This window comes from Mytilus galloprovincialis, chromosome 3 (assembly GCF_965363235.1).
Source record: "Mytilus galloprovincialis chromosome 3, xbMytGall1.hap1.1, whole genome shotgun sequence".
NCBI classification, from domain to species: domain Eukaryota; kingdom Metazoa; phylum Mollusca; class Bivalvia; order Mytilida; family Mytilidae; genus Mytilus; species Mytilus galloprovincialis.
Genome location: NC_134840.1, coordinates 85,757,355 through 85,782,548, shown reverse-complemented (window position 1 = coordinate 85,782,548; position 25,194 = coordinate 85,757,355). Strand labels below are relative to the sequence as shown.

General features: G+C 31.6%; 3 protein-coding genes across 3 annotated transcripts; 1 reads left to right on the top strand and 2 right to left on the bottom strand.

Moving 5' to 3' along the window:
- Positions 1-2,946: 2,946 nt before the first annotated feature.
- Positions 2,947-7,487, bottom strand: LOC143066616 (uncharacterized). The gene is made up of 2 exons (XM_076239482.1): positions 6,905-7,487; positions 2,947-4,326 (listed from the first exon to the last, which is right to left on the bottom strand). Exons 1-2 carry the CDS (start codon positions 7,456-7,458, stop codon positions 3,873-3,875), a joined length of 1,008 nt encoding a protein of 335 aa, XP_076095597.1. The 5' UTR covers positions 7,459-7,487; the 3' UTR covers positions 2,947-3,872.
- Positions 7,488-15,050: 7,563 nt separating this feature from the next.
- On the bottom strand, positions 15,051-18,452 carry LOC143069225 (uncharacterized). The gene is made up of 2 exons (XM_076243754.1): positions 17,847-18,452; positions 15,051-15,761 (listed from the first exon to the last, which is right to left on the bottom strand). The coding sequence occupies exons 1-2, from the start codon at positions 18,392-18,394 to the stop codon at positions 15,323-15,325; spliced, it is 987 nt and encodes a 328-aa protein (XP_076099869.1). The 5' UTR covers positions 18,395-18,452; the 3' UTR covers positions 15,051-15,322.
- A 2,563-nt stretch (positions 18,453-21,015) lies between these two features.
- LOC143066615 (uncharacterized) lies at positions 21,016-23,395 on the top strand. Its single transcript, XM_076239481.1, has 4 exons — positions 21,016-21,102; positions 21,715-21,797; positions 22,581-22,674; positions 23,136-23,395. The coding sequence occupies exons 1-4, from the start codon at positions 21,051-21,053 to the stop codon at positions 23,378-23,380; spliced, it is 474 nt and encodes a 157-aa protein (XP_076095596.1). The 5' UTR covers positions 21,016-21,050; the 3' UTR covers positions 23,381-23,395.
- The last annotated feature ends 1,799 nt before the right edge of the window (positions 23,396-25,194 follow it).

Genomic DNA, 25,194 nt, shown 5'->3' with positions numbered 1-25,194 from the left:
ATTTAGATACATACCATCGAGTCTATGCATTGTTAGTTTTATACTTTTTGTTTAACTAGTTTGATTTAAATATGTGAACATGAATTTGACAACTAATGCCCCTTAAATGCAGATGGGGTTATTAAGGAGCTTTGTACATGTATGATGCTTTAGGGACATTTATTGTACAATATATAGATATTTATCGAGTGTAAATATTGCAATATGTGGTATAATTGCCAATGACGAAAAAAGTAAATAACTACAGGTCACTTTAACAATAAGCAGAAACAAGCTCGTAAAAGGACCAGCGAAATAAATTTAAAAACATTCCAATTCTATTTATCATCGGACAAGGAGGTTGAACCGTGAATCATAATTAACCTCATATTTTATCATATCATAATAATTTAGGGGACTTCCCATGCCTGCTAAATGTTGGGCAGCTTGTCAGTGGCATGATGGTTATCCTTTGAATGAAAAAAAAACCCTTTTATTTTAACTTGCTGGGTTGTCTATATTCAGATTTAAAATCTTTATAAAAAAAAGAAGAAAGCAAATGGTTTTGTGTTAAAAAAAAACTCAACACTTATTCCTTTTAGAACAGAATCCGAAGGTCGTACAAAAAATATGTATAAATAATTGAGGAAGAGGATACCAAGGGTACACAAAAGGTTATAGCCTTAACTGTTGTTTAACCTATTTAGTAGCCTTTACTCGTATCCCTGTGGTAACTCTTCTGAAACCTCTCTCTCTCAAATAACTTCAGACCACGCTTTAACGGTCTGTATTCGTACTGAAAATCAAAATCAGGCGAGCTTTATACTTTTAATTGTCTTTTTATCATTATTTATGAGTATTTATTAGAATACTAGTACTAGAGAATCACAGAGAAAATAAGATATTGCAATCATTTGTTTAACCTTCAAACGTACCAAACAAAACAAATTTGAAATAGACATGATCGCAGACACGTAAACACCCTACATCCAATTGTGTACGAAAGAGTAAAAGACACATAAAAACTATAGTCAGTATTATAGGCTCGACAATTGCGTAGGTAAATACTTTTCAAATATCTAATTTAACTAATTATGAAAATTATTGTTTCTGTCATATTCCATTGTCCTTGACCTTATTTTCATGGTAACTACTTGAAAAAAATATAGTTCTTGTGAAATACTCACTTATGATGTGTAATAGGATAAATATTTTGCAAAATATGTAGTAAAATTATTTCAAAACTTGATAACGAATTTCTTTTATTTGGTTAAGGTCAAGTTGCTGTGAATTATTGTCAACATTTCTTTTTTTCACTTCCTATCAAGGTGAGTGAACAATAAATGGGCTATGTCACAGAATTGTCTAATTTTTTTCGTACAACTTTGACTCGTTGAACTATATATGAAAATTGAAAAATTAATGCATTTATAACTTTATTCATCTTAAAACATCATTTGTATAGAAAGCACATACAATCGACGAAAATATTTCTTAAATTTGTCTTAAAATGCTAATACATATATAGATTTTTTTTTAAAACTATATGTTGTTGATACATAGATTTCTGTTTTAATGACATAAACAATTATTTGGTCACCGACTTCGTTTTTTGTCTGATAATCAATCTGTTGCCTAGTTGTTCGTGAATAACTTCAAAAAGTTACGTTTTACGGCCTGTAACACGATGCCGTTACGATAATTTGGATGTTTTGTGGTATTGTTAAGCTAGAACACCACTTTGGATGATGTATACCGTAAAAACGAAGTCGGTGACCCAATGATTATTTTACATCATTAAAACGGAAATTGATACATCAACAACATATAGTTTTTTTTTTATTCAATCAGTAATATTTCAGATGATAAAAAAGATAAATGCATAATTTTTATCGATTTTCAGATATAGTTCAACGAGTTAAGAAATAAAGACATCTTAACAATAATTTGGCAATCATTAGAGGTTTATTTATCAAATGAAAACAGAAATAACATACTAAATAAGAACACGGCTGGTAATCTACACACGCAGAACATTTGGTTCTGCAATGAAAACCGTGAGAGGATTTTCCGGTTGTGCTTGAGTGGGGTAATTGTCACCGCTTCGAAAAGTATATACATTTCTGAATCGCAATTTTCTTATTCGACTGATCAAAATATTGAAAATCGGAGAATGCTATGCTGTGGTGAATACTTTAACGAAGAGATACATGTATCATTTACTGTTGTACGTGGAGTTGAACTCCTACAAAATCATTTGCCGCACGAGAATTTGCTCTAAACAAGTGACATTTAAATTTTAAAATGGTTCTAATTACAGACTCTCAAGTTCAAATTTACTTTTTATTCGGTCAATGGGTATGAATGTCGTTTTGGGCGGCGTGTACGCTGTCCGATGTTGATCGACATCTTAATAAATCTAAAAACCTCATATTTTCATTATGACATGCGTCAGGGGATCGGTTCTGATTGAGGACATCGTGAATGCGTGAGGGGAAGTGAAATCATAATATTATATCCAAACTATGAGTATTTGAAAGTTGCCTCAATGTGGTCAGATTGTTCATGAAAAAACACATTTGTGTGCATAAACAAAATTAATGAAATAGAATTTTGAAATACATTGTGAGAAGATAGGTTTTACGAACAATAAAAGGAAAAAAATTGTCAACGATTTGTTTCTAGCTACAAATAAAAGTTGAAAAATTTCATATCAGCCCAGTGTATATATTTTACGAAAAGAGTTAACTCCCCTTGTATTGCGTATTTTAAAAAAAGATCGCGAAAACACAAATTTTGATATTTAGTTGAATATTTTGATTTATACAATACATCACAAAGTTTTCTGTATATGAATAAACAGTCTTACCAATAAATTGCAAATATGTCTCCAATAAAGGCAACAGTAGTAAGCCGTTGTCGAAATTTATAAATTGATTGAGAAAAAACAAATTCGGACTACAAACTAAAACTGAGGGAAACACATCAAATATAAGAGGAAAACTAAGACACAACAGCAACACAAAATTAAACTTTAACACACACAGAAACCAATTACAATTTAACAATGGCCCTTTTCCGGACTTGGCACAGGAGATTTTAAGAAAAAAGGGTGGGATGAACCCGGTTTTGTGGCATGCCAAACCTCCCGCTTCTACGGCAATGGTAAATATATCAGTTAAAGACAACATTACATGACAGGACTACAATACAAATAAATGATAGAACATATAGGACAATGAAACACTCCAATTATAGCTAACAAAAGGTACCAGGTTTTAAAAAAACACTTATACGTCAAACGCGTCTTTCGTCAACACAAGGCTTACCAGTGACGCTCAGATGAAAAAGTGCGAAAGTCAAGACAAGTACATTGAGGACCAAAAGTTCCAAAAAGTTGTGTCTAATACGACTAGGGTTTCTGCCTGGAATAAGAACATCCTTGTTATTTCGAATAGCCGAGTTAGTCAAAACCATAACCGCACAAAGTGACGTAATAAATGAATTTCTTAAACAATATCCCAAAAATAGGATAGACAGAATTCAGGATTAGACTTGCAATACTGATATAACATTTATCAATAACAATGAAAATTGCAATATTAAAGGAATGACTGTAATATTTTTTCTGTCTATGAAGAAATAACATTAAAAACTTGGTGCACACTGAATAACGCGCGTAGCGGGTTATTTAACAGTGTGCACCACATTTTTTATGTTATTTCAAATAGACAGAAAAATAATTACAGTCATTTCTTATAGTTCATTGAAGTGCTGGTAACAGCATAATGTACCGTACGCCTTATTTTGATGCTGTACACAATTTATGATAACATAAAAATCCAAATAAAAAAATCCAGGAACAACAAAAAGCGACAAAAGATAAGTTACGTTTAGACTTGACTATTTAATTTTCTGTGCATAGTAACTGTTTTATCTGTAGTCGATTCCTTGATATATTGTATACTAATTGAAGAATCAGTTCCGTATCTTTTCCTCCGTACAATAATGATAAATACTATTCCATTGAGAACACCACCTAAATTTGAGAAAGTTGTCACAAAATGGAACAAAGTTTGTGGAACATCCGTTACCCACTGCCATATACCGTACGTTGCCATGGCCCACCACTGTACTAGGAAAGCGAAAACAAATAAAGACATGGTTTTAGCCGCTCTATGCGAAGCGATCAAAGATTTTCGCGATTTTTTAATAGCTTTTGTTTCCCGATAAATACGAAACCAGCTAATGACGTAAAGAAGTATGTTGGTAATTGTAATGGCAGAAAGTAGAATAGTTGTATATATGAAGTTGGCGATCTGTCCTTTAACACCATCAAAGAAGCAACTGAAACAAAAAAAAATCAAATTATTCATTAAAGGAGTCAATGATTAAAGTACCGTATAGTGGGTTATTTTTATAACAATAAATAAGTTATACGACATATTTTGGCGTTTATTATTTAGGCGGATTCAAAACTTTTATCAGTACTTTTGCATGTGCACTTTTAAAATGGAGGAATTTATTTTGGCGATTTTGTTCTATCCGCGAAAATAAAAGAAATTTATAATCCGCGAAAATAATACGCTATACGGTAATTTGATACATTTTTTACAATAAGGATTCCGAAGATACCTTTTTATGCAGTAGGAAGAACATGTTAATTGCGTCGTCTGATATTTCAATTACCGAACGTGACTTACTCCCGATAATGACTGTTTTGCTGAGTGTGAATTCGCATTGCTATAAGACGTGTCACGGTACTTTTCTATCCCAAATTCATGTATTTAGTTTTGATGTTATATTTGTTATTCTCGTCAGTTTTTGTCAATGTCTTAACGTTTTTTATACTTACTTATAGTTGATTTCCAGTACAGGATCCCTCAAGGTTCCTCTTCACCAGATTTATGTAAATCTTATTTTTTTTTGTATTTGTGTGTTATTGTAAAGATAATCAATAAGTTCATTTATTAGATTTTAATTTGGAACAACGTAATTTATACGATATTTGGTTTACAGTTTGATTCAGAAGAAACACCTACATAGCTAGATAATGCAATTAATTATATAATTACTACAACAATTTGATGTTAATTAGTATTGTAGTTTTCATTGTTATTAATAAATGTTATATCAGTCTTACAAATCTAAACTTAAATTCCATCCTAATTCTATCTTATTTTTGGGAAAATCTTTTTAGAAATTCAAATGTGACGTCACGTTGTGCGTTCATGGCTTTGGCTAACTCGGCTGTGTATTTTTATGGGCTGGTTTATGTTGTTTCTTGAAATGTGTCCATTTTTCTTCTGTAATTAGTCACCACTTCGGTTTTATCATGTATATCTATTATATATTCATTTTATAAAATTGACTGTTTGCAAAAGTAGGAATTATTCTAAATAAAAAGTATGTTCTTATCTCAGGCAGAAAACCCTAGCCGTATTGGTCACAACTTTTTGAAACTTTTGGTCCTCAGTGCTCTACAACTTTGTACTTGTTTTGGCTTTCGAATTTTTTTCATCTGAGCGTCACTGATTTGTCTTTTGTGGACGAAACGTACGTCTGGCGTATTAAATTTTAAACCTGGTACCTTTTGTTAAGTATTATTTATGTGTTTCTCTGTCCTATATGTTCTCCAATTTATTTGTATTGTAGTCCTGTCATGTAATGTTGTCATTTTAATGTTATATTTAACATTGCAATACAAACGGGAGAATTGGCATGCCACAAAACCAGGTTAAACCCATCATGTTTTGCTTGAAATAGCCTGTACCAAGTGTACAAATTGACCATCATTATATTATAGTTCGTTTATGTGTGTGTTACATTTTAATGTTGTGTTCTGTTGTGTCATAGTTCTCATCTTATATTTGATGCGTTTCCCTCAGTTTTAGTTTGTAACCCGGATTTATTTAGTTTTTTCTCAATAGATTTATGAATTTCGAACAGCGGTATTCTACTGTTGCCTTTATTTTATTGCCGCATATCTTTATTTTCTGGATTATTTCTTTATACCTTGAATGGTGTTCTAACATCCCCCACTGCAACGTTTGTCTCTGAACTACATTTGTACAACTAATGGTATTTGTTTTGGTAATCCAAATTATCACAGACGTTTGTTTCTAGATAACATTAAGGATATAGGGTATGATTGCTTATAAGACAACCATCCACCAAATTTCAAATGAATTTTGTATAAAGAATCATAGGCAACCGTACGGCCGTCTAGTTCTTTTAGTCTCCAGCTTACACAATTCACGAAAGAGGAAATGAAGATTTTTTAAAACTCGTCCTTTGTCCTTGTGTATCAGTACAATAAAAGACTATCAAAACATCTACTTCATATCAAAAACCTTGAAATAGAACGACATATGGTGGGATCATTTGAATATTAGACTAACAGCTCATTTGAATTGCTATTACCATTTTCCCCACAATCGAATATTGCCGATAATATTGTGTTATGAGCAAGGTAAACTCAACAAACAGCGTCATTCTTCGCTTTTATATTCCTGGTGTCATATTCAAAATAAACAGGTGTAAATTCCCATTAATAGTTATCAAAGGTACCAGGGTTATAATTTATTACGCCAGAGGCGTGTTTCGTCTCCATTAAACAATACCATTTCTACAAGAATTGAAATCAAAGATATAAATGTCCTGTCTATAGTCTCGATAAATCACCCTCATCTAAAATTTCTCTAGGTTTTGTATGGAAATGGATTAACGATATTTTTGACATCGCTAAAATAACTTCTTAATTACGTTCTTTAATATTAGTATTCAACAGTCTGTATGAGAAGTTTGTTTAGACAACATTTGTTTTGCCATCACCACCTAGTTGAAAATGAAAGTAAAGTGTTTATCAAGTATGTCGCCTTGTTTGATGCTATTTATAGAAAATCTATTACATTTTTGTACTTACAAACTGCCATTTGGACCTAACTGTCCTAAGCCAGCTGTTACTGTTAGTCCTAAGGCAGGAGCCCCAAAAATGAATCCAAGAAGTCGATAATCCTTGCATCCAAAGTCAAGTTTCTTTCGAAAATAAACTAAAACAAAAACATTAATTGCAACGATGCTGACCAATAAATTCTGAGCTGTGACAAATTCCGCAAGCAGAAATCCATAGAAAGCACACAGATGTTTTGGTGTTGGTAGTTCCTTTGTAAGAACTATATGCAGATGGTCAGAAAAATGGGAAATATTAAAAAGTCCATCACATATGGCAATATAAACGGCAAATCGTTCGCATTTTGTCCACTTAAAGAATGTAGATATGTGCTGATGGTAAAACGAATAAGTTATAACAGATATAACACATGCAAAGCTGAAACATATACAAATAAGTGCTGGTACATGGATGCTGTAAAAGGTACCATTAGCTAGCCCATATACAGGTAAATCATAACCATCCTTTAGCTCCGTTGTTGTTGCTGTGGTTACACCATTGATTGTACTAGATGAAATGTTCATCATAGATATTTATTTTATCTTCTACTTAAAAATATTTAAACAATATCAGCTACTTGCTGTGAAACTATAATGAATATGCTTTTGTAATTTTTTTTCTAGATCACTTCTAGACAGGTTGACGACTTCTTGACGTTGTTCTTGGTTTGTTGATGACATTTATGTGATTGTTCTTTTGTTCAGTTTCTACCACTTTAATGTTGTCCTTTTAAATATTAAGTAACTATTATAAATTCTTTTGAACTAAATCATTTGTAGGTGTTTTGAAAAACTAAATTTATGCAAAAACGGACGATATCTGTAATCTGTAACTTTATGACATGTTGAAATTTTACCTAAAACCATCATATGACCTTCAATAACTTTTTGTAAATTATCGTTTAAAGAAGAAATATTTTAAATACGGAAATTTACATTACATTTTAAATAAAAATTTTCTTTCTGATGAAATCGTTTGCAAGAATGTATGATTTATAGTATGACGTGCTTATTATATTTGATACAGCTATGATTTTCAATCTTAAGTATTCAGTTTCATACTTTCCTATATTAGACCTCAGTCATGTTCCTGTTCTGAACCTCTTTATTTAGCCCTTGAAGACACTTTGGCAATATATGAGAGTATGCAGAGGAAGTGATGGTAATTAATAACACACATATTAAAATATAACCTTTATCATTAAAACATATTTAATAAACGTTAAATAGTATAAATCGATTACATAATTTTCTATATATTTAATAGTACATTACTAGGCGAGTGACATTTTCCAAAAAGACGCCTAGTTTACGACTTTAATGCACCCACCTAACAAACGGCTATATTATGTATCATTCGAAAGCTTATTACCTGTACTTTCTGTTTTGCAAGGTCGTCAATAAGTCGTATGTTGCAATTTTCAAGGTCAAAGGTTAAAATTGAACATTCCTAAATTTTACCAGGATTAAGCAAAATGCCATTTTCTGTTACTTGTATGGATTTTTTTTTCTAAAAATTATCTAGACCTTATAAAACAAATCACCACAATTCCAAATCAAATGCAAACTTAGTGTTGATTGAGCTCTATTCACAGAAAATTGCAATTCTTAAATAAACTTCCAAAAAACATAAAATTGCAAAAAAATCTAAATATTTTTTGAAGTTTGAATATTTGTATGTCAAAAGAAATAGAATAGATGTATCGTTTATAGGCCGAGGGATTTTTTTCATCATTTTAAAACGGCAACTTATATGATACAGGTCAAAATGCAGCCTTCTGATGAAGCGTTTGCAGTTGCCCTAAAATACACCATCTGCAAATATGGATCATTTTGCTTTTTTATTGCCAATATCGGCAGATAATGATCATCCATATTTGAACAAAAAGGTAATGGAAGAACTTTAATGAACAAAAAAGGTATATTTAGTAAAAAAATGTTTTCCGATGTTGAAAGACATGAATCGAAGTTAATTTTCGTTCAATGTTCGAATGAAAACTATTTGTACCATCCTCTTTTCAATATCAAATCCGGCGAATTCCTTTTAATATTACACCATTATCATATACTTTATTAGTCTATTTATTAAATATGTCTGAAACTTAATAATTCAAATTAATTAAGATTGAAAACCCTTGCTGAGCAACTGTTATCACCATACTGGTTTATGTAGTGTTCGCAAATATCGGTAGAGTATTGTAAGAAGTTTTGTTTGTCTGTACTCATTTTTCGCCTTTTTCATGCTGTCATTTGTTTTTCTTTGACGATGGTTTAAGACTGCCTCCTTGTTATTTCATTTCTTCTTTCAACCAAAGAAAAGAAAACCATAAGGTTCAAAGTTCAAAAACAACAGATCTAAAAATATACAAATTAAGTGAGAAAATCACTAAAAGTCGCTGTCAGATTAACAAATGAGGGCTCAATACATAATAAATATCCACAAACATAATTTAATTTTAAATGACATAAAACCAATTAAAAAACTAGATAAATAAAGGCAACAGTAGTATACCGCTGTTCAAAAGTTATAACTCGATTTAAAGAAAACGAATCCGGGTTACAGACTAATACCGAGGGAAACACGTCAATTATAAGAGGATTACAACGAAACAAAAGAAACACCGAAGTCGTCAAAAGAAACAAACGACAATGCAATATTAATAGAAACGAACTATTAGATATCAACTGCCAAGGGATAAATTCAACCACAATTTTCATTTCTCCCAATTATATAGATCTTTTAGAATAAAATTACTTCATTTTAACCACATCTATATTCAATATACATGTACTATCTCTGGGTTAATATGCCAATGTTCACTGCTTAATAGATGAGCTACTAAAATAATGCTCTTTTTTTCTAAAGGCCTCTAAATATTATGTAGAAATTTAATGTTAAATCATGGCTAATTAACTTTCAAATAAAATTGGTTCCAATGCATTTAAAATTCTATTTATTCTATTTTTTATATTAAGCAACATTACTTGTAAAAATTAACTGAAGTTAACGTCAATATCAAAACTGCTTTGTTTTGTAAGAAGTTGCCTACTTTTACAAAAGGAAATAATGCTGATTGGTAGATTTTTGTTGTGATCGCTACACATTAGTTTCGTCCTTCATTCTAACTAATGTATTGTTGATGGGGATTGCCAGTTTTCCTGCCGATGGTCGGTGGTTCCTTGGGCACTTCGTGGGCCAAAACCAATAAAATATTATGAATACTTAAGTAGCAAAAAGAACAGCACTGAACATGTTATTTCGAATTGCTAGATTGTCCATCTAAAAAAATAATGTAAATAAATCTAATTGCAAAAGTCTCAATTTATTTACAAGAATTTCGTAGTTTGATAGGATTAAATACCTTTACTAGACATAAAAAAACATTTCAATGGCTAACTTATGATAATTTTCACTTCCTAAGTCAATGCAAGATGCAGTTTAAGCAACTAAAAAATCTAAGAAAACATATAAATATTTGAATATTGAAAAATTAATATATCAAGGTTTTGCTCCAAAAAGCATGAATGACCTGTGTATTCTGTTTTTAACATTTTTGCACTGTTAAGATTTGTGTTTTTCAACTTAATATCGACTACATATATTTTTTTTATCAAAGAATAGCTAAAAGCAGATGGCGTTTTTTTTTTGGGGCAACTGCATGGTTGTTGTAATTGACTGTTTAATTAACAAGAAGCGTAATTACAGTAAACTTATTATGTCAAAAACATCCTTAGCTCTAAATAAAGTATGTTATTCAGTTTTATGGTGAGTAACAATTGAATCACAAGCACAAATTTTGGTTTTCATGCATTTTTGTCATTTTCAATGGAATTTCTGGAAAACGGCCCTATTTATTAAAAATCCGACATTAATTTTCCAAAGTGCTTTTGATAAAAGAGGAACGAAAGATACCAAAGGGACAGTCAAACTCATAAATCGAAATAAACTGACAACGCCATGAGTAAATATGAAAAGGACAAACAGACAAACAATAGTACACATGACACAACATAGAAAACTAAAGAATAAACAACACGAACCACACCAAAAACTAGGGGTGATCTCAGGTGCTCCGGAAGGGTAAGCAGATCCTACTCCACATGTGGCACCCGTCGTGTTGCTAATGTGATTAAAAATCCGGTAAATAGTCTAATTCGGTAGGTAACATTTATGAAAGGGAAGGGGATTATAGTTATGACGTAAGGAACATATCCGATATCTTTTGTGAAACGGTTATTCCATAACCGTCAACCAACTCGTGATGGCGTCCGTAAAATTTACGAAGAGATGATTGTAACTTAATAATTTGGAACTCTTGATTTTATAGCTTCCTTGTAAGCAACAACCCTCTATCAAGAAAATCATGATAGGAAATGCAAGCACGGGAATATCGTATCAATTGGGAGATATATTCACCCTATGCAGGTGCTGCTGGAATATTGCTACTTAGAAATGGAAAGTTCACAATTGGAAAGCTGAAATCATCTCTTTTGTCGTACAGTTTTGTTTTCAATCGACCCTCATTGTCAATTCCTAGATGTAAGTCAAGATATGAGGCCGACTTAACTGTATCTGTTGTTTCCTTTATCTCTACTTCAATGGGACAGATACGATCGACATAGTCACCAAATATTGAATTGTTTAGTGAAAGAACATCATCTATATAGCGGAAAGTAGAGTTAAAGGATATTGCTAACTTCTTGTCTTTCTTCCTCTTGTCTTTTTTCCTAAGAAGTTCCTATATGAAGTCAGCCTCATAATAATAAAAAAACAAGTCAACAAGAAGAGGGGCATAATTCGTTCCCATTGGAATGCCGATAGTCTGTTGAAAAACACGTCCCCCGAACGTAACAAATATGTTGTCAATCAAGAAATCAAGCATCTTGATGATATCAGTTTCACAGAATTTTTGTTTGAATCAGAGTGATCCTTTACAAAGTAAGATTTATCCTTTCCCAAGACAAGATACTTGTACCTTCGTCGGCCATTCTTTTTGATGAAACAAAGCAATACCAACTCTTTCAATTTATCTTTTAATTTGGAATGTGGAATACATGTATAAAGTGTAGAAAAGTCAAATGTGTTAATACTATTACAAGATGAACTCATCATAGATACCAGGACAAAATTTTGTATATACGCCAGACGCACGTTTCGTCTACAAAAGACTCACCAGTGACGTTCGAATCCAAAAAAGTCAAAAAGCCAAATAAAGTACGAAGTTGAAGAGCATTGAGGACCAACGAGAGTTAGATTGCATGTACTCTAAAAGATCTTTGGAATCTTTAAGTATTCACATCTGATTCACGCCACCTTTAGAATAGGCATTTTCACAAGAACTTTGAAGCCCGTCTGTGATTGCTGACAAAATATATGTTAATAATTTAGAAAGAAGTTTCGTGGAGCACTTGGAAGACCCAGCAATATACCGTTGTTTGTAAGGACACTTATGCAGTTTTGGTATCCAATACAGTGATGGAAGATCCAGTTCATTATCTTTTGTTGAAATTCCAAAGGAACATAGAACAGACCTATGGTTATCCAGGATTTCCTCTTTGGTAAGTGTCGTGAGGGTATATGTTGGGTTTCCAAATGAATTGTCAATACCTAACTCGTTTATCAAGCAGTTAATGTAATGGGTTTTACAAACAAACACGCTACTATTAATATCTGTTCTTACAGATTTCCCTATGTCCACACAAAATAGTATTCAAAAGACAGAATATGTAAAAATGCTGACTTCTTGTAAAATTAGAAGTTGTCTGTCCTTGACTTTTCGTAGTGATTAAACAGAAACTGCACCGTTCGATTTTTTGATGACCGGGCAAAAACGATAGTACAGATGTTGTGCTTTCGAATGGTATATGATTTAGCCGTATGTTAGGTGGGTGCATTAAAAATAGAATTTCATGGATAATATCACTCATCTATAGTACAGAGATCTGATACTAAGATAAACTTTGTAACCTGTACATTGTGTTTAGATTAATGTAAGAATAATATCCAGGTCAGTTGACTTATGAATGTTATAGTTATCGTATTCAGATTATGATATGGAATTGGTTATGATATAGAATTCAAGTAAACGGTTTCATGCATGAACCATATACCACATATACGGTAAGGAGTGTGTACATGTTTTAGTTTGTGCTTGTCTTGTTCAGTTTGTAACTGTATAGTGTTATAATGTTTATATGTAATTTTACCTGAAACTGCATGGTATTACATTTATATGAATATGTCGTAACACTAACTTTGAGATTGCTAGTGTTTTATATTACTTTATAGCACATGATTATGAGACGTTATGAGTGCATTTAAATTTAAATATAAGATTGTGAAGTAATGGCATTGGAATATATTTGATTTATTCCCCTTTGTCTATAATTCTGTTTTATGTTGTCATGTGTTGTTTATGATTGTTATATATGTTGTAGGGTTTAATAATATTTGCAATCAGTGTGAATAAAATCCCTTAAGAACCCTATCTAGTCTATTGTACTTATTGAGCCTTTTGGACCTGCTATATTTTGATAGGTTTAACACGTTCTGATATGTGTGTCATTTACTCTCACTGTTTGTGTCACTTTATTTTAACACGTTCTGGTGTGTGTGTCATTTACTTTCAATGTTTGTGTCACTGTATTTTTAACACGTTCTGGTGTGTGTGTCATTTACTTTCACTGTTTGTGTCTCTGTATTTAAACACGTTCTGGTGTGTGTGTCATTTAATTTCACTGTTTGTGTCACTTTATTTTAACACGTTCAAGTGTGTGTGTCATTTACTTTCACTGTTTGTGTAACTTCATTTTAACACGTTCTGGTGTGTATGTCATTTACTTTCACTGTGTGTCACTGTATTTTAACACGTTCTGGTGTGTGTGTCATTTACTTTCACTGTTTCTGTCACTGTATTTTAACACCTTCTGGTGTGTGTGTCATTTACTTTCACTGTTTGTGTCTCTGTATTTAAACACGTTCTGGTGTATGTGTCATTTAATTTCACTGTTTGTGTCACTTTATTTTAACACGTTCAAGTGTATGTGTCATTTACTTTCACTGTTTGTGTAACTTCATTTTAACACGTTCTGGTGTGTATGTCATTTACTTTCACTGTGTGTGTCACTGTATTTTAACACGTTCTGGTGTGTGTGTCATTTACTTTCACTGTTTGTGTCACTGTATTTTAACACCTTCTGGTGTGTGTGTCATTTACTTTCACTGTGTGTGTCACTGTATTTTAACACGTTCTGGTGTGTGTGTCATTTAATTTCACTGTTTGTGTCACTGTATTTTAACACCTTCTGGTGTGTGTGATTTACTTTTACTGTTTATGTCACTTTATTTCAACACGTAACTATTTTTTTTTACTGTGACTTGACTGTAAGTATTGCTCTCAACTCATTATAGTTTATTCAAAATTCTGAACAAATTGCAATTTGATTTATCAAACTAAACTGTTCAACTGGTCAGAAATTTAAACGAACTGCTGTAGAAAAACACCGTCAAGTCGTGAATATGCAAGGTGATAAAATAAACTAACGACGACATTCTTGATTGTAAAACATAATGATTTTTCTATAATTTGCAAGAACATTTAGTCGTGTGTTATCCGTTAACTTAAACTCCGTAACTAGAGGAATGCATGAACACTGGGCATCCTACTATTAGTTGTTCCTTACAAGTAAGAGCATTCGTAGATCTGTTAACAATCAAACAATTCTAAACTTAAAAAGTTATCAAAGTACCCCGATGCCAATAGATATACATATATATATAATGATTAAAAACGACAAAAAATGGAGAAGTCAACTGTTTTATTTAAATAATCTGGACAGTTTGACAAGATACAAATCATTCATTCTCTCAAATTTATACTATTGTTCAATAATTTGGTACAGCTATAGCAAAAATATTTTTTGAAGATTGAAAACAATTAGTTCTTAGCTTCATGTTTGATAATAATAGTTTTTACGAAAAAAAAGGTAATAACACTGTATTTCCATTGAAAAATTAAGAATAATCAATACAAGTCCAACTTATTTTTATAATTTGTTGACATGCAACTGCAGAACTATTATTTTAGATCACCGGAAACAATCACAACTAGGAGTCAAAACTAACAGGTATGGTTTTAATGCTGCACATATGGTTAGAGCTTTCTAGGCAGAATCAGTAAAGGTACTTGATGAAACTGAAAGCAAACATCACTGTTAAGATGATCATAGTTACATGTGTATGTAAGTGCTCACAACAACCCAATGCACCTACGAATACGAAACATTTCGATGCAGTATAAATTTGATATCAGATAACATATTACATTTAAAATAAGAAAATTCAAGAATAACTAAAAGCGGTGAAAGATGAGAAAGGTTTAAACTTGTTTCTTTAAATTTCTGTGCATGTTGACTGTTTGTCGGTAGTCGATTCTTTGATATCGTGTGTATTACTTGAAGAATCCATTCCGTCATGTTTCCTTCGTACAATAATAATAAATACTATTCCATTAAGTACACCTCCTAAATTTGAGAACGTTGTCACGAAATGGAACAAGATTTGTGGAACATCAGTTTCCCACTGCCATATACCGTACGTTGCCATGGCCCACCACTGTACAAGAAAAGCGGTAACGAATAGAGACATGGTTTTCGCAGCTCTGTGCGATGCTTCCAAACTTTTATGCGGGTTTTTTATGGCCTTTACTTCCTTATAGATACGAAACCAGCTAATGATGTAAAGAATTATATTTGTCATTGTTATGACAGAAAGAAAAATGGTTGTAAATATAAAGTTGGCTACATGTCCATTGACACCATCGAAGAAACAACTGAAAAGAAAAAAGTGAATGTTATTTAAAGGTAGAAATAATTGGGAAAACATATATATATATATATATATTTATATAACTCGTCTAAACATCAATTTAACAATGTTTTTGCAAATTTTTTGTACATTTGTTAGAATAAGGAGTCCGCGAAGCAGTAGGGAAAACATTTTGAATGAATATTTTTATTTTCTGAATGATTTAATTGTACCTTGAATGGTGTTGCAAAATCCCCCAGTGCATTTTGAATCCATACGGGAGTCTACAGAAGGAATATGTCAGTTGTAAATATTGATTCTTTATCTTATTTTTCTATTTTATTTAGCTAAACTTGACGTGGTGCCTAAACATATTTAAAAGAGGTCGAAATATACCTGAGGGACAGTCAAACTCAGGTCGAAAATAAACTGACAACGCCATGGCTAACAAAGATAAAGACAAACAGACAGACAGATAATGGTACAAAAGTACGTCTTTTTGTTTTGTTTTTGTTTATGTTGTTACATTTGTTTGTTTATAAAGTGATTAAGATGACAGTACAATACTGACTGCTGTAGCCCTACTTTTGACATTTTACATATTCTGTCTATTTGTTATGTTCACGCATCGTTGTCAATATAAAAGAATTTGATGCGGCTGTCATACAAGTGAGAGGTTTAGCTAGCTACATAACAAAATGCTAGATAATATATAGCTTCGTTTCGTATTTTTAGTCTTGAAGCCATCTAAGTAACTATCAAGTTAACCTCCGAAGAGCTCCGATGGTCATATAAGCAATATAAACATACATAGAAATATAAATAGAAACCCAACTCGTGTAATTGAATTTTTCAAGGTCTGTTTAATTCCATATTATAGATTAAAAATATATATTTATCATCGCTTTTACCTGTACAAAAATTATTTTTGTGGATTGAATCAGTCAATCAAATGATTTACCTTTGTTTCAATTTCAATGTTTACATTCTTTTTCTTTAAATAACCTAACACGCACACTTCATGGGCTATTTATCTCTAGTTAAGGGGTGTAATTAAAGTTCACATAAATACGGACTCAATGTGACCGAATTATTCACTTTCATCATCAACAATGTTTCTTCGCTTAATTTGACAAAATTGAACCATACTGGCTGCTTAATGCAAATTATTATTGAACAAAAAACTCATACTTTAGATTTTTTATACATTTCGTAGCTAGTGCCCCTTTAAAATGTTGATGATATTTTAGAACATCACAAATCTCAAAATTTAAGCAGACAAACTCTATAACAATATATTGTTTGCATGTACAAATCATTATTTGAAATTTCTTACAAAGGAAATCGGATTTCATAGCAAAATCCAACATACATCCTAACATCAGTCACGAAATATGAGATTTTAGAAAATGAAAAAACCCTTCCTCATATCTTTTTGTTTAAACATCATAAATGACGATGAACTTCTTTCTTCTTTATGTCGGTTACCAGAATTTCATAACAAGAAAACGAAGAACGACATATATCAGAATTATCGGAAAAAAAGGCTTTAACAATTTTTTTTAAATTCTGATGATCACCTTTTCTTCTGTAAGAGATGGCCGCGATAAATATTGTGATGAGGTATGCTCAACCAAGAGACTTGAATCTTAAAATACCTAAATAGTTATTTGATCTGGGAATTGGATGATTGTGTTATATTCATTAACGGTAAATTTGGACTGTATTTGCATAAAAATTGTTGGTGCATGCATTGACAAGGCAGATGCTTTCCTTTTCAACCCATCTGATCTTGTTCGTTCAATATTTTGTATATATTGAAATAGAACACCGAGATTTAAACATTAGTAAACATGGCATATAAATCACGTTTTAAAAGCAAAATGTTAGCAGTTTGAATGGTCAAAAGCTTTGTTAAGATCGAATCTGTCAAATCAGACAACATATAAATTAAAGCGACAGTAGTTTAACGATTCTTGTTTTTATCTCGGTAATCGATTAAGAAAGACATATCAAAGTACAAATAAAAAATAACGGAATCGCATGACCTGGAAAAGACAGGAACACAGTGCATCGACGATAAGTTATTCTTCTCTATGTTTTTACTTACAAGCTTCCATTAGGACCTAGCTGTCCTAATCCAGCTGCTACTGTTAGTCCTAATGCAGGAGCCCCAAAAATGAATACAAGAAGACGATAATCCCTGCATCCAAAGTCAAGTTTCTTCCGAAAATAGACTAAAACAAAAACATTAATTGCAACGATGCTGACTAATAAATTCTGAGCTGTGACAAATTCTGCCAGCAAAAATCCATAGAATGCACAAAGATATTTTGGTGTTGGTAGTTCCTTTGTTAGAACTATATGCAAATGGTCAGAGAAATGTGAAATATTAAAAAGACCATCACATATTGCCATATAAACAGCAAATCTTTCGCATATTGTCCAATGAAAGAATGTTGATATGTGCTGATGATAAAATGAGTAGCTTATAACGGATATAACGCATATCAAGCTTAAACATATACAAATTAGTGCTGGTACATGGATGCCGTAGAAGGTACCATTAGCTAGTCCATAGACAGGTAAATCATAACCATCCTTTAGCTCTTTTGTTTCTGTGGTTACAGCAATGGTGGCACTAGATGAAACATTCATTATAGTTATTTTCTTATCTTCTACTCAAATATATTTAAACAACTTCATCTACTAACGACCTTTTGAAAATTACTTCGTTTAACTAACCCATATATTTATATTGTTCCTGGTTTTTTATTAATGCTATGTAAATGTTTTTGTCAGATTTTTACTATTGTCCTTCAAGGATTTGTGTTTTTATCATAAATGCTTTTGATTTAAATCTTTTGTTCGTGTTATTGAACATAACTTATGTAATAAGCCGGAAATTATTTGTAAACTAGAAGACATTTGATCCAAACCATTCCATGTGATCTTACAAAACAACTATTATACATTTTATCGTAAAGACGATCAATTTTCAAATAAGGAAATTTGACTTAAGGATGAAATTAGTTAAAATTAAAAAAAAAAAATTGGGAATTCAAATAATAAATTACACTATAAGTCAGAAGAAAATTATTTCATGAACAAATTAGCTTCAAATATTAATTGGTTATTTGAGCTTCTTTTCGAGATTTTGAATTTAAAAATGGTGGGAAAAGGCTAACTCGGACTCTTACCTTATATTTGCATTGATGTAACTTAGGTCTCAAATCGATAGAAAATAAATCGAGAATCTGCTTAAAAATGGTAAATGTCCTTTGATGATCTATTGATGTGTTAGATGAAAAGGCAAACTTTTGTTATTGGGCAAACTATTTGATAAAAACTGCCATATTCCTGTTAAATATAAAAAAAAATCAAGAAGATCAAAGAACCCAGATTATCCAATTTCACATGCTGCTTTTTTTTTATTGTCTTATGAATAAATCCTCCAGAACTAGAAATTTAAGAAACAAACATGACTTCATCTACCTTGATTTTAGACTTATACCTCGAATCTGACATAGGCGGTCATCTCAGGACAAGAATCAAGGATAAACGAGACTATTTTTATTTTGAAATTATCAATTTATCCTTCCTTAGAAGCAATTTAGCAGCTTGGGATACCTGCAAACGGGATAAACATTTCCCCGACTCATTTGGTATTCAAGAGCATGCAGCTGTTACTCAGTCTTTGTAAAACGCCACTAGTGTCTGAGTAGAAAGTTGATGCACCAGGGTTATGTCAAAGAACATCTTGTCCATTTTCTAAATTTAAAAAGATATTATTACCTTGTTCATAGATATTCCGTATCAACTTCACAAATAATACACAATGGTCTTAAAGAACAGATTTAAGTTACTAACGTTGTTTATCATCTTAATAAATAATTGTAGTGTTCGTTTATTTGTCCATTATTATTTGTACGTTTTAGTCTATTTGTGACAAGTATTTGTTTACGCTTAATCGATTTGTGACTATTGAACAGAGCTGTATACTACTGCTGCCTTTTTTGGTTATATTCATTTATTCATCCCGTTATTGTGATATTGTACTATGGTAATTTTTTGTATTCTTGTCTTTCACTTCTGCTTATGTGTTTTGTCAATCATTATGGCTTTTTTGTTTTTCTTTACTGATATTTGAGTTTGTTTTTATGGTAATGAAGATTATAACACAATGTTGGTCCCTATTTTTGACATTTTTACCTATTATGTATGTTTGATTTGTTAACACATTGTTGTCAATATTTTGGAATTAATTCTGTACGACTGTCATACAAGTGAGAGGTTAGGCTAGCTATAAAACCAGGTTTAATCCACCATTTTCTAAATAATAAAATGCCGGTTCCAAGTCATGAATACGACACTTTTTATCCATTCGTTTGATGTGTTTGAGCTTTTGACTTTGCCATTTAGGAACCTTTTTTTTGTTTTTGTTTTTTTTAAACTTTTTTTTTAATTGGTTTATGGCTAGTCAAACCTCCTGTCTATAAAGCGAAAAAAAAAACAAATACCGCTAAAATGAGAAACACTACGTGACAGGACTATAGTACAAACAAACGCAAGAACACTGAGCACAATTAAATACATACATAAATAATATATTTGTACATTACAACACCTATTTGAATTAGCGACAACACAGGACACACTGAACTGCTCGTCACATAAATGGACCAACACAAAATGTGACATATTTTTGTGACGTATATATCATCATATGTAATCTTGAAATAGGCAACGCGATTTGAAAATACACAATTATGTTTACAAAACTAGTCCTAGAAATATCATAATAATGACTGTCTTGAAAGGCTTTTTTTTTTATTAATGCTGTAATGACGTCATAATTATTTACACTTAAACACTACGTTATCCATAGAAAGTTGAAATAAACTCGACTATACTGACAAAAACGACATAAGTAAAATGTACCAATAAAAACTGAATTCAGGACAGGTGGGCTAAAAATGCTTTACGACCAGATATACTAGCAACGAATGAGAGAATAAAACAAACATAATTATTATATTGTTCTCAGTGTGTTTTTAAAATAAACTTGGTAAAAAATTCAAATGGTATATTGTATTGCTAATGAAACGGTCTAGTTATTGTTTTATTTCTGTAACTATAATTACATGTTTTACTAGTAGTTTACAAAGCAAAGAGTTCCATAAGAAAATAATATCGAATTTATAAAATCTGTTACTATCATTAAAATGAAATTTAATCAGATATATAAACACAGAAACATATCTGTTAATATTGATTGTTTGAAAATATCCACAAATTTAGCACGACATTTGCAATGTATTGTTTGTTTGTACTATTTGGACTTGTTTTGGTTTATTGTTATGCTGGTATGGTTACATTTTGTGGTTGTTTATTTTTTCTATAAATAATACACACAATTTATTCAGAAATATTGCGATTTGTATTTATCTTCTCCGATGATTATTACACAATTAACAAATATATATATTTACCAATACATTTGGTAAAGGATAATCGCTAGTCAGTTAAAAATATTATTTATTTCAGAATTATATAATGTTTAAAGTCGTTACGATGTCATAAATCGTGTTTTTACATAATGGATGTCGCAAAGTATATTTTATGAAATGTATGGGAAGAACTTGGTTTAATTGGATAAGTGGGAAAATGTAACAGAAATATTTGAAATTGCTAAGTATTTTACGAGTGATTTTATCGATATATGATTTGTAAAATACATTAGATATATGTTGGGAAATAACGGTGATTCCTTGGACAAATTTCGTTTGCATAACATAGAAATAAATCAACAGATGTTAGACAAACCAACCTGAATACGATGTAGCAATATATATATGCATCAAAGCATGCAATTTTTTTTACCACCGGTTGGTTAGTCTTTCCTTTTTACAATCAATATTTTAACTTCTGCATCCAGGGTTTGTTTAGGTAAAACGTTCTTTGTTTTATTTTTACAGATGAATGCAGTTATCCATACCGACGAGTTGGTAAAGGATGTTATCTTATACAAAAAGATAAAGTAGACGGTGATGCTGCTTTTGTAAGTTATTTATAGAAATCGTCATATTGTACAAACTCATCAAATTAATGCAAAGGGTTGAAATAGTGACATCGAAAATTTGATGAAGATGGGTTTCTGCTAAGCGAGGTGTATCATATTATTACTAGCTATCAATTGATTGTTGATCACACGCGCTAATTTGATTTACTTGGTTTTAGTCAATTACCGTGGTGACATCGTGTTTTTACCTTACAAAAACGCCGTCTTTCGAAAAAAATAAAATGGGGTTATTCTAATTACAACTCTTGAGTGATCGAGTGTGACTACTAAAACATGAACCAAAAGTAATGTGAAATTTGAAAAAATCATTAAGAATTAATGGATAGTCAAAGGGCGCACACGTAAAACCTGTCTTTACCCTAATGTTTTGTTTGCCCATACCAAGTCAGAAGTTATGCTGTCTTGACCAATTGGTACTCGTTATCGATACATTGTTTGTATGATTGTTTTTGTATAAGAGCAGTCGGAGTTTGGTGTTTGATGAGGTCTTACACCTACAACTCACATGTTTGTCTGTGTGGAAACATGTTACTGTTTTCCAGAGTATATACATATGTTATCAAAGGTACCAGGCTTATAATTTAATACGCCAGACGTGCTTTTCGTCTACATAAGTCTCATCAGTGACGCTCAGATAAAAAAAGTAAGAAAGCAAAACAAGTACAAAGTTGAGGAGCGTATATAGTTATTGCACTTTTGTTTTATAATTAAAATAATTTATATGTATAGTATTTACTGTTTTTACGTTTTTTATGCTTTAAGGCAAAATGCCTACGACGAGGTGCATACCTGGCAAACTTTGAAACTCTAAATGAAGCTATGTTGATGAAGTACGAACTTCTAAAAATGAACACAGGTAATTTTGTTTTTATAACTTGTTTTAAACGTGAAATCCGTATCTTTCGAGACACACTTTAAACTGTACAAGAACTATGGTAGGTATAGGTAAAGAACCATAAATTATGTACAGTCCAAAAGAACAAACACGAAGGTAAAAAAAAATCTTAACAAAATCGTTCCTATGCTATATTGTAACGTCATAAACAAGTTTAAATATTTGTGAAATTTTTATTAAAACAATTAATGCTTGAAAACTTAAGATCATTTGTTGGAAGTGTTTTTGAAAAAAATCACTACAGGAAAAGTTATTCAACAATTCTTAATTGATTTTAGTTGAGATGTTTTAAGAATATTAATACGAAATTGGCACATTTTCAGAGAATGACAAGCTTGTTCTTCAGACATTAGCTTTCAGGTACAAAGCATATCCCACAGTATGTACTTTCTGTACAATTTAGTTTTATTTCTATTTCCCAGGTGTGCATTATTATGTCGGTGGACGCAACATCAATAGGTACAAGACTGGTGGTGATTGGAGATGGATCAAGAAGAACGGAGAAATGGTCAAGATGAAGTACTTTGCATTTGATAATGGAGAACCAAATGGAACATTAAAGAGAGCACAAGATTGTATGTTCTTCTATGCTTCTAGAGGATATAGGTTCCATAATGTCCATTGCGCACTGAATGGTTATCTTGGAGGTTATATTTGCGAGAAATAAATAATGATTTAACTTTAACAATCGTTCTTTTCATTTACATGTATACTAGAACACAACCGCGAAATCGAGGGGAAATAGAGCGTATGTAAACTGTAACAAAAATTGTAACTGGAGAATTCCAGGAGAGGTATCAAAAGTCAAATGTACTTGGGGACTGGGCACATTTTTTTTGTCCTCCCCCTTTTTTCCAAATACCGATTTTTATTCTTTCTGTTTTTCTGTATACTATGAACATACATATCGGCCACCGAAAAAAAATATTGACTGGAGAATTTCAGGAAAGCAAGGACGTATAGTTATGCGTCCTTGAGGAAAGGTAATAAAAGTTATAGGTACTTGGGGACAGGACAATTGTTTTTTCTAGCCCGGCTCCTAATTTTTTTTCCTCCAAAACTCCTATAATTTTTTTTCTATTGATTTTAATAATATTAGCGTTTATCTGTATATTATGAACATACATTACTTTAAATAAAGTGTATTTGCTTTTTACTATTAACTCTCAATTTACTAACCGATCAACGGCGGTCATTGACATATTATATAGACCCTCTCTATTTACTAAACTCAGTGACTTCCGTGGATAGTAAATTTGAAAATGATAGCAAATAGCAAATACACGTTATTTATAGTCTTTGGTATATACAAAGTACAGAAAAAACGCAAACCGGATGTCTAGTCTGACTTATAATTTCGTCAAATGACGGAAAAATATCCGGACGCAGTTTTTTTCGTTTTTCTCCCAAAATACCCCAAACTGAATTATCATAAGAATGGATGACAAATGCGATAATACATGGTACCTATAGGACACAGAGGCATGATGATTAATTCATTGCGGAAGGAAGAGAAGCGACACACAAAATGAGGTCTTCTCGTTTAATAGTATAGATACTACATTTAAAAAATAAGATGTGGTATGATTGCCAATGAGACAACTCTCCACAAGATACCAAATGACACAGAAATTAACTACTATGAGTCACCATACGGCCTCCAACAATGAACAAAACCCATGCTGCATAGTCAGCTATAATTTGCCCCAAAATGATAATGTAAAATAATTCAAACGAGAAAACTCACGGCCTAATTTATGTACAAAAAATTAACGAAAAACAAATATGTAACGCATAAACAAACGACAACCACTGAATTACAGGCTCCTGGGATAGGCACATACATACAGAATGTGGCGGGGTTAAACAGTTCAGCACGGTTAGATTATTATTTAGCGTAAAATTGACTTGTTCGAGTGATAACCTTTGATCTCTTCTGAAATTGAGCCGAGATCATTCTGTACAAAGGGAAACCAGTTCGGTGATTTATATTTGAATACCGCTGATTGGGAATAGTTAATGAGATAAACTGATGGTATTGTCTATTTGTAAGATTTTGTCAGGGAATATATTCCTTGTTCTGTTAAATTTTCGGCGAAGCTGTTGCTTTATTAATTTTTCAGTATGCTTGTCTCGTTTTAAAATAAAGTCATTTCTGTAACTTCTTTTTTTAACAGATAGTAAAGTTAATTGGTTGATCTTTGTCAACAACAAGAGACACATATTTTATGTCTTTTCTTGTAAATAGACAATCATATAATCAATGCAATAACTTCTTAAGGGTTGATCATCCAGATTAAAAAGTAAAACAGCAAAATTATTTTGAGTAAAATGAAAAAAATAAATATGTAAGAGTAAAGATTTTTCGTTCATAAAGGTCGGTTGAGGGCCCGTAATTGATTAGAAAAGACTTATTTTTAGATAGAGGTGATTGCATTTTCAAAACCCATCTAACATTTCCGTTCAATCCGGATCTGTTTG